At 38.6% G+C, this 11,407-nt stretch overlaps 1 protein-coding gene across 3 annotated transcripts in view; it reads right to left on the bottom strand.

Moving 5' to 3' along the window:
- Positions 1–3,486: 3,486 nt before the first annotated feature.
- The window catches only part of LOC139756333 (DNA (cytosine-5)-methyltransferase PliMCI-like), a 40,034-nt gene continuing 32,113 nt past the window's right edge, over positions 3,487–11,407 (bottom strand). For all 3 annotated transcript variants that reach the window (XM_071675682.1, XM_071675684.1, XM_071675683.1), the window contains exons 19-24: positions 10,170–10,281; positions 9,609–9,758; positions 7,522–7,688; positions 5,940–6,180; positions 4,505–4,621; positions 3,487–4,309 (exon numbers count right to left, since the gene is read on the bottom strand). In XM_071675682.1, coding sequence (XP_071531783.1) covers positions 4,235–4,309; positions 4,505–4,621; positions 5,940–6,180; positions 7,522–7,688; positions 9,609–9,758; positions 10,170–10,281 — 862 coding nt within the window. In that variant the 3' untranslated portion in view covers positions 3,487–4,234. The remainder of the gene's footprint in view (positions 4,310–4,504; positions 4,622–5,939; positions 6,181–7,521; positions 7,689–9,608; positions 9,759–10,169; positions 10,282–11,407) is intronic.

Here is an 11,407-nt window from a genome sequence, read left to right as displayed (position 1 = left end):
TTCAGTAGAATTCTCAACTGTATAGAGGCAATAATCTGTATACTGTTTGCTTATTCATGGTCAGTGCACACAGTTGTAACTTTAAATATTTACAGTATGTGATATCATTATATAAAGGTTCTAATTATGCCAATATAGTTTTGGTACATTTTCTGAAACTGTTTTAGTAGTGTTGAGCCACGGTCACACAAGAGTTTCTATCCACGATAAATCCATCATAGCATTGAGTACTTTCGTCTCTTTTGAAAACAAACCACTTGGGCACTATGTACCATCCTTGGAAATGAGTGTTGTTACTGTCAGCAGTAATTTTTGAAACTTTGCCCTTGTCATGCTCTGAAAATTGTAGAATTACTGGGTGTCTTCCAGTTGAAGCTCTTGTACCAAATAATTGTAAAAAAATTTTATCTAGTCTTCATACCAACCAGGATATACATGTACTCACAATCATTTGTTTCTTGTCTTAGTTTTCTTTAACTGGACCACACATCTCACCAAAGCAGTTAATACTGCCATGTAAAGATACGGTGAAGCCATCCTGCTCTCCAACTGAACTCAAACTAGATGTGTGAGCTGGGCACCTAGCCTATACTTCTTTTACCAATGTGCTTATCATACTGTTGATTCATTGCCTGTAGATGAAATGCTGTCATGGATTTAAAGCATGGAAAACTCTAATGTGACTGTGGCTCTATTATTCTAATTCTCTTAAAGTCCCCTATAAATACTGTATGTACATTCCTGTAAATCAGTCATATGCACAAAATTTACAAGTAAATGATATTCTACTATGTAATATCAGTGATATTGAACATATTTTTAGAAAAAAATGTATTATATTCATTGCATAAAGCATTGACTTTTTCCACACTGTGTATTCTATCTTGAGTGCACTTGTATATGGAAAAATTGAATGCAAATACACTGGTAAAAGTTAAGTGTTACAGCTTGAGCAGAGAATGAAAATTTTATGTAAACATTTGATAAAGTAGCATGTGAAAAGATTCATAACCAGATATTGTAATTTATGATTCATTCTGCTCAGATTGTCAACTTGGATGGTGAATTTTAGAATAACAATCAGTAGTATTTGTTGTATGGAATCATATGTTCTGTTTCTTTCATCTTTTATCAGGTTCTTTGTAATATCTTGAACAGCTACTAAAGACAAAGAATCTTCCATAATTCAGAATAATTAAAAAGTCTTGAATCATTGAAGATGTTCAGAAGATTTGTAATGTATTATGAAACATGTATGAAGTGTAGAACTGTAATAGTGAATGAATCACATGTACCTTTATTTTACAGGCATTTATTGGGGACTTTATCAGGAGCATTGTTTCATTAGTTTTTGTAGTAATACTAGATTGCACTTGCCATGCAAGAAAAACACATCCACTCACACATACATACACACATTTTCATATTCATCCTTGCTTGCCTTCATCCACATCTGACGCCACCCCACCCCATTGGAAAGAACACAAAAAGCTATTTCATATGTGGTGGGGTGACGGCAGAAATGGATGAAGGCAGCATGTATGAATATGTACATGTGTATATATGTATGTGTCTGTGTATGTATACGTTGAAATGTATAGGTTATGTATATGGGCATTTATGTATTTACATGTATATGTGGGTGGGTTGCGCCATTCATATATCTGTTTCCTTGCGCCACCTCGCTAACGTGAGAGACGGCAATTAAGTATAATAAGATATATATATATATATTTTATATTTAATATACTTTGACGCTGTCTCCTGCGTTAGCGAGGTAGCGCAAGGAAACAGACAAAAGAATGGTGCAACCCACCCACATACATATGTATATACATACATGCCCACACACACATATACACACCCACATGTACATACCTATCCATACAGACACATGTACATATTCATACATGCTGCCTTCATCCTTTCCTGCCGCCACCCCACCACACATGAAATGACAATTCACACTCAGTCTCTAGCTGTCATGTGTAATGCATCAAAACCACAGCTCCCTTTCCACATCCAGGCCCCACAAAACTTTTCATGGTTTACCCCAGATGCTTCACAGCATGTCGACCCCAGTATACCACATCGTTCCAATTCACTCTATTCCTTGCATGCCTTTCACCCTCTTGTATGTTCAAGCCCTGATTGCTCTAAATCTTTTTCACTCCATCCTTCCACCTCCAATTTGGTCCCCCACTTCTCGTTCCCTCCACCTCTGACACATATATTCTCTTTGTCAATCTTTCCTCTCTTATTCTCTCCATGTGACCAAACCATTTCAATACACCCTTTTGCTCTCTCAACCACGCTCTTTTTTATTACCACACACACACATGGGGAAGATGAAACTTATCTTGTTTAATTTTCCCCATGGACTCACAGGAATATGTTGATCATGCGCAAAATTGTGATCCTCTCCCATATACATATTTCCAGCGGGGGGCTGGAAATCCTCCCCTCTCATTTTTTTTTAAATTTTCCAAAAGATGGAACAGAGAAGGGGGCCATATGAGGATATTCCCTCAAAGGCCCAGTCCTCTGTTCTTAACGCTACCTCGCTAATGCGGGAAATGGCGAATAGTATGAAAAAAAAAATATATATATATTATATATGGGAACAGCTATCCCTGGGGATAGGGGAGAAAGAATACTTCCCACATATTCCCTGCATGTCGTAGAAGGCGACTAAAAGGGAAGAGAGAGAGAGAGGGGGGGGGGGGGGGGGGGGGGGCTGGAAATCCTCTTTTTTTTTTTTTTTTTTTTTTTTTTTTTTTTTTTTTCAAAGAAGGAACAGAGAAGGGGGCCAGATGAGGATATTCCCTCAAAGGCCCAGTCCTCTGTTCTTAACGTTACCTTGCTAACGCGGGAAATGGCGAATAGTATGAAAGAAAAATATATATATATATGGAAGGATGGAGTGAAAAAGATTTTGAGCAATTAGGGCCTGAACACACAAGAGGGTGAGAGGCGTGCACGGAATAAAGTGAATTGGAACAATGTGGTTTACCAGGGTTGACATACTATCAATTAGCTGAACCAGGGCATGTGAAACATCTGGGGTAAACCATGGAAAGGTCTGTGGAGCCTGGATTTGGATGTGGTTTCAGTGCATTACACATTACATCTAGAGAATGAGTATGAACTAACATAGCCATTTTTGTCTTTTCCTGTTGCTACCTTGCTGATGCAGGGGGTGGCAATGCTGTTTCCTGTGGGGCAGGGTGGTGCCGGGAATGGTTGAAGGCAAGCATGAATGTGTGTTTACATCTACATATATGTGTGTATAAGTGGATGGGTTGTTGTTTGTTTCCTGGCACTACCTTGATGATGCAGGAAATGGCAATCAATATACAGGGGGAGGGGGGCAGCAAGTATGAGTATGTACATATGTATATGTCTATTTATGTTTATACATTTGTATGTGGGTGGGTTGGGCCATTCTATAATTAAAATATATACACTGGGGCTACTGAAAGTATATATATATATATTATTATTAAAGATCATATACAGTGTTGGCAAAGAATGTTCAAGGGATGTGGCACCCACAAGTGTAAAAATTCCTTCTCAGTTATTATAGATAATCACACTATATATATATATATATATATATATATATAACATGACATTAAAGGTGCAGATACTTTATTTGATATAAAATATATTCATACATGCCTACCATTTCCCATACACACAAATTTATACAGTATATATACATATATGATTAATGAAACAAAAAGGCACGTACTGACATAAAATATATATATATATTCATACATGTCATTTCCCATATGAGAAGCAAGGTTAAGAACGGATGACAGTCACATAAGGAAAAAAAATCCTTCCTTGGCTTCTTGCTCAGTCCCTCTTATGGAAAATTACTACACAAGATGATTTCCAGTTCTTGTCCTTCATATCACCTAATAAGACATGCAGGAATTTTGTCAGTGTTCCTTCTCCCCTATCCCATGATATGGGGAAATGATGAACATGTATGAAATTTATATATATATATATATATATATATATATATATATATATATATATATATATATATTCCTTAAAAGTATATATAATTGAATAAAACATTTAAGAAGTACAATGTACACTATTTGGTAAATATTCATGCATTTTTCAAGTACCAAATTTATGAAAAATAAGAACTTTGTTCACCACTTCATAAACGCATTCAACGTTTATATATATACCATTTTCACTACAATTTCAATTATGTTCCTTTTAAACATTTTCTGATCTCCAATCCAACTGCACGTGCCATTGGTGGAGGCACCGCATTTCCAACCTGAAAAAAAGAAAAGGCTAGTCAAGCACTTTCCATGCAGCCAACACCAGGAAAAATTGAAACGACACATACAATCTTTATAAAAAAAATGAAGTTCACAGACTGGTTGAGCTCTCCACAAATTGTTGTCTTAAAGAATATATTTATTTGGAAAGGATGAACTTGTCAAAAACAAAAAGCCTATCTGTGGCATACCTGTCTGTGTTTGTCCAAGATGGATCCATAGAATCGGTAAGTATCTGGAAAACCTTGGGACCGAGCACACTCCCTTACACTTACTACACGCATTTGCTCTGGATGTAGTACACGGCCCTGAAAACATGTCTTTAATTATTATGTGCTCATCAACTTTCAATTCCAAGATGTATTTTCTAAAACATATGTACCACTGAAAATTTTACCTGAACAGAAACTTAGCTAGAAAAAATGTACTTTTAGGATGGGAGGCATGCAAGCAAGAAATGATACAAGTCACTATCTGTCTATATATTTGATGCCCATTCCCTTTGGGTTCTCACTCAAGGGAATGACCACACCAAGAGTCTCCACAACTGTTGAACTCCAATGCCACTGGCAAAAGGCAACTCTAACACAGTTTTTTTTAGAGGCACCTACCTAATGTTTCTCCCAACAACTTCCACCTGATGTTACAATTTATTTTAACCTAATGCTCCTACCTGCTATCTGTATCTCTGATGCCTTTTCCAAATGGATCTCCCTCAAGGGGGTAGCCGTAGCAATTCCATTTCTTAGCCTTTAGTACCTCACCCTTAACAAACTACTGGGAGAGAGGCTCCTACCTAATGTTTCTGCAGACTACTTCTACCTAGAGTTTCTACCAAATGCTCCAGCATAAATGTTCCTACCTACTACTTCCATCTACTGCTCCTACCATTTTGCTGTGAGTTTTGTCATGTATTACATATGACAAGGAAAGACTATGTTAGAGGACAGAATGCCAGTACTCCACACATGGGTGAAAAAGACAGCTACCTGCATCATAGGAAAGAAACGACCACCGCTGAAGTGCTGACTCACTAAGCAGCTGTCAATAACCCTCCTGATACCCAGGTGGGTAGTACTGATAATATCTCCCTGGTTGTTGGCTGCCTACCAACTACCGTACCTACTACTTCTACCTATAGCTCCTGACTAACATTCCTATCCACTACTATCTATTGATTCTATCAATATGCCAAAAGGCAGGGCTAGTACAAAGTGCTCACCCCAGAAAAATCTAGTGTTGCAAAGAATAGAGTTCTGTGAGATGCATTATTTGTGACAAGAAACCACAACTCTATCCACATCCAGGCCCCACAGATCTTTCCCAGATGCTTCTAATGCCCTGGTTCAGTCCATCCTTTAACAATTAAAATACAAGAAGGGGGCTTTCCAGCCCTCATTTCCCGTCCTTCTTAGTTGCCTTCTACAATAAGCAGGAGATATATAAGCAGATTTCCTTTGGAGTGAGTTCTTTGACAAGACTGTCATCTTGATGATACCTCACCAAAGGTGACTTTTCACTTGCTGTGTAACCTCAAGCAGGCAGAGTCCTGTAACACCATTTTTTGCACGTCACTAATATACCAACAGGTAGAGTAAAGCAAAAAAAAAAAAAAAAAAAACTTGCCTGTTTTCCCATGGGTTCAGGGTTCGTGACTGTTGTAGAAAAGAATCCATCCCATTCAAGCCGGCCATATAGTCCTGCCCAGTGATTGTGACGGTTACCAGTATGAGGTAAACACCAAGGGATAAGTGTGTTGAACTGTTTGTCCATTGGTTCACATGATTTGCCTGTGGCACAGGAACAAACTCCTCGCAAAGCTCCAGTAGAAGACCGTCCTTGCTTTTTGTCAGGATGAGTATACTGCCTGAAAAGGTCAACATTTTCCTTTTAAGACGTATATAAATGTACACACATTCAAACCACATTAATATCACTGGCAAAAAGTATTTATTTCCCTCTTTCCATGATGGTCCATGCAATACCTCCAATGAAAAACATGGCTACATTTCCCTTTCTTCTATCTATTCTACTCTCTCTATATCTCTGATGCGTGTTCCCACCTGGAACTTCCTTAGAGAGGGTGGGCACAGAAACAATCTCTATAACTAGTGAACTCCAGTGCTGCTTGTTTGCAACTAGTGACTACCTCTACCTAATGCTCCTCCCTAAATGTTCCTACCAACCACCTCTATCTATAGCTCCTACCATTTTGCCAAAAGGCAGGGCTAGGACATAGTGCTCATTCATCCTCTACAATTTGAGTCACTGAGTGTGGGGGCAAAGATTCTAAGAGCATCAAGGAATGTATAGAAAGAGAGGAGGGTGAAAATGGAAATGTCGTATGGATGTGAGGCGCAGGCTATAGATGATGATGTGCAGAGGAGAATGTATGTGTTGGAAATAAAGTGTCTGATCGGACAAATAATGGAAGAGTAAGAGGGAGGTGTGAAAAGAAGAGTGTGGTTGACAGAGCAGAAGAGGGTGTGCTGAAATGGTTTAGACACAGAGGAAATGAGTAAGGAGAGATTGAGAAAGAAGATATATGTGTCAGAAGGAGAGGGAACAAGAAGGGAGATGAAATGGTAGATTTTGAGTGGTTGGGGCCTGAACATGCAGTAGAATGGCATGCATGAGATAGAGTGAATTGGGATGATTTGGTATATAGGGGTTGACATGCTGTTCATGGATGGAAGTGCCTGGGGAAAACTATGGAAAGGTCTTTGGGGCCTAGCTGTGGATAGGGGGTTGTGATTAGGGTGCAATACACATGAGAGCAACAGAATGGATGTGAGTGAATGTGGCCTTTCTTTGTCCGTTCCTGGCACTACCTCACAAATGAGGAAAACCGTGCACCTTGGATTAACCTGTCATCCATTGATCTTTAAATGATATTCCAGAAACAAGAGGAAGATTGAAACGTAACCCTCTTAAGATGTGCTTAACTGAACTTTTTTTCCTAAAAAACTTAGGTTGCTATATCTCTAATTCTTTATTACTTATCAAGTGTGCAATTATCATGATTTTAGATAATCAAATGGATTATCTAGTTCTACAGTGTTATAATATTAAGCCAGATACTACTCCCAAAAATCTAAGTGATTTTACTGCATCCAACACAAAGATATATAGAACTGCTGATTTTTTGAAAATCAGGTAACTAAAAACTAAGGCCTCATCTAAGAAACATTCTAAAGTAATTACTCACAACTTTTTCGTTTCTTTCCCATCTGAGAGACGCACAACAAGGTTAGGAAGGTCACGCCAATCTGATCCAGGAGCAGTGGGGATGTGTCGCATTCTTGCTTCAACCAATGGAGCCATTTCTTTGCAGATGTGATCCCTAAGAATCGGTTGATGTTGGGTCCCACGTATCTTCAAAAATGCAAAGAAAGGGATTTGGTAACTTCTAACAAATAATCCTCTATGCTCTTTAAGCTCTGTTTTGGCTTTAGGATAACTATAGTTACAGACTAGTATGTCTCAATTCCCAAAGGATCCAGGTCTAAGGTGGGAGAAGCAATAACAACATAATCATAATAGTAATAAGTATATATATTTATGTACGAGGTGGATGTGTTGGAAATGAGATGTTTGAGGACAATATGCGGTGTGAGGTGGTTTGATCAAGTAAGTAATGAAAGGGTAAGAGAGATGTGTTGTAATAAAAGAGAGTGGCTGAGAGAGCATAAGTGGGTGTATTGAAATGATTTGGTCACATGGACAGAATGAGTTAGGAAAGATTGACAAAGAGGATATATGTGTCAGAGATGGAGGGAATGAGGGAAGTGGGAGACCAAATTGGAGGTGGAAGGACAGAGTGAAAAAGATTTTCAGCGATCAGGGCCTGAACATACAGGAGGGTGAAAGGCGTGCAAGGAATAGAGTGAATTGGAACAATGTGGTATACCAGGGTTGAAGTGTCATATGATGTGGGGCCTGGATGTGGAAAGGGAGCTGTGGTTTTGGTGCATTACACATGACGGCTATCGACCAAGTGTGAACAAATGTGGCCTTTGTTGTCTTTTCCTAGCGCTACCTCACACACACACAGGGGGGAAGGGGGTGCCATTTCATGTGTGGTGGGAATGGATGAAGGCAGCATGTATATGTATGTACATGTGTATATATGTAAATGTCTGCATATGTATGTATAAGTTGAAATGTATATGTGTGGGGGTTTATGTATATACATGTGTATGTGGGTGGGTTGGGCCATCCTTTTGTATGTTTCCTTGCGCTAGCTCTCTAACACGGGAGACCGACAAAGTATAAAAAAAAAATAACCTATTACTAACATAAGTGAGGTAGCAACAAAACAGATGACTAAGCCTTTGAGAAAATCCCAAGTATATACATACACTTTCCCAGGATTACTCAACATAGATATAAGTTTGTTGAGTATTCCTAGGAATTGGGGAAAAGCAGAGTGGTTTCAGAAGTGGTAGAGGATGTGTGGATCAGGTGTTTGCACTGAAGAATGTGTGTGAGAAATACTTAGAAAAACAGATGGATTTGTATGAAGCATTTATGGATCTGGAGAAGGCATATCATAGGGTTGATAGAGATGCTTTGTGGAAAGTCTTAAGAGTATATGGTGTGGGAGGTTAGCTACTAGAAGCAGTGAAAAGTTTTTACCAAGGATGTAAGGCATGTGCACGAGTAGGTAGAGAGCAAGTGGCAGGGGTGTGATGTCCCCACCGCACCAGGGTATGTAGAGCATCTATGTAAACTATAAAAAGGTTTATGGGGCCTGGTTGTGGATAGAGAGCTGTGGTTTTGGTGCACTGTATGTGACAGCTGATGAGGGTGTAAACAAACACATTGGACATATGAAGAGGATAAATGGGAGGGGGTGACAAAAAATGTTTGTCAAGTGTGGAGAGGATTAAGAAAAGGGGAGATCAATTAGAGAGGAATGGGTTGAATTAAAAAAGGAATCCATCTATACACAGAACAAATAGCCATCATACACCCCTGTCACAGACTTACATTCACCTAGAAACACTCTTCTTACTCATGCACATTTTTACTCTTCATAAAAAGTTCTTACTGATTCTAATAGCTTTCCTACCACACCATATATTCATAACACCTATTAAACAGGATTTCCATTATAAGTTTTGCATGGGCAACAGAAAAAATTATCTAACCATATGTTAATATACAAAATTATACATAAAAAAATTTTTTCACTATTATCTAAATATACAAAAACCTACTGTAACTGCCCTTCCGTACAACTTCCAACTGTACCTTACTTTTAGAACAAATAACATAATAATCATAACTAACCAAACGTTGGAAATGAGACTCGGGTTCAGTGCCATAGCTCATCTCTTCTTTCCGGTGTCCATTACGTATCTCTGGTAGGTCTGACATTGTGTCTCTAACTGTTATTGTGCGTAAAGGAGCTGATTCCATCCACCGACTGTTGGTAATATACTGTAAGACACACCAGCTACAGTTACATAGATCCTTAATAGGGGTATTAACTACACAAATACAATATACTCAAACTTAAAAAATGTTGTAAGTAGAGACTTCAAAATAAATATGGGATATATTCCTCTCATGATCAGTGCCCCTCATACCACTTAATGATCTTAAGCATTTATTTTCCAACACATCCAACCCCTAATGTTCTATTCAAGTTATAGTCAGGAGCACCACTGAGCCTACCAAAATGTCAAACATACATTTTTGCCCATCTCTTTTTCCACATATTCCTTAATACAAACCAAGAACTTTTTGTAGAAAAAAAATCTATCATGTTGTTCCCCCATGTAAGTCTATATTTTACCAGCATAAGGCTAAATGATTCACAGTTAAAGAGACAGAAAGAGATATTCTTACCTTCTTATTATCGACCACAACTGAGTGATTGCATGCTCTACGGGAAAACGTATGGGTGGGTTCAGGATAATAGGGCAGCTTTTCCCCTGGAGCAGCAGCCAAAATGATAGCTCTGCAAAGTAAAATACTCCAAGTATTAAGTAAATGTAGAATTAACATAATACAATAGTAATTGTGGGGAAGGGGGACAAAGGTTCTGGGAGAACTGAAGAACGTGTAGAGAGAACATTATTCGGGAGGGCAAAAATGCGTACATTATATATGAAGGAATAGTAGTCCCAATAATATTATATGGATGTATGGCATGGGCTACAGATAAGGCTGTGTGGAGGGTGGATGTGTTGGAAATGAAATGTTTGAGGATGTAGTGTGAGGTGGTTTGATTGAGAATGTAATGAAAAGGTAAGAGAGAGGTAAGGTAATAAGACAGCAGAAGAGGGGTTTGCTGAAACAGTCTGGACATAAGGATAGAATGAGAGGAAAGGCTGAAAAAGGTGATATGTGTTAGAAGTGCAGGGAACAAGGTGAATGGGGAGACCTAAAGGGTGGAGTGAAAAAGATTTTGAGCAATCAAGGTCTGAACATGCTGAAGGGTGAAAGGGGTGCATGGGTGAGAATGAACTGGAATGACGTGGTATACTGGGGTTGCCATACTGATGGACTAAGCCAGGGTATATGAAGTGTCTAGGGTAAACCATGGAAAGGTGAATGGGGCTTGGTTGTGGACAGGGAGCTGTGGGTCTGGTGCATGACAAATGACAGATAGGGAATGGATCTGAGCAGATGTGGCCTTTCTTCGTATATTCCTGGAAATGGCAATCAAGTATGGAAAATAATAATTATATTAATATTTATTTATTTTATTATACTTTGTCGCTGTCTCCCACGTTAGCGAGGTAGCACAAGGAAACAGACGAAAGAATGGCCCAACCCACCCACATATACATGTATATATACATACCTAGACATTTCAACATATACACACATATATATATACATACACCGACATATACATATATACACATGTACATAATTCATACTTGCTGCCATCATTCATTCCCGTCCCCACCACGCCACACATGAAATGACAGTCCCCTCCCCTCGCGCGTATACGAGGTAGCGCTAGGAAAAGACAATGAAGGCCATATTCATTCACACTCAGTTTCTAGCTGTCATGTATAATAATAACAACAATAATAATAATAATAATAATAATAATATTTTTTTTTTTGTCGCTG

Source organism: Panulirus ornatus, chromosome 21 (genome assembly GCF_036320965.1).
Source record: "Panulirus ornatus isolate Po-2019 chromosome 21, ASM3632096v1, whole genome shotgun sequence".
Classification (NCBI taxonomy): Eukaryota; Metazoa; Arthropoda; class Malacostraca; order Decapoda; family Palinuridae; genus Panulirus; species Panulirus ornatus.
Note: the sequence above shows the minus strand (reverse complement) of the source record. Positions and strands in the feature narration are given on the sequence as shown.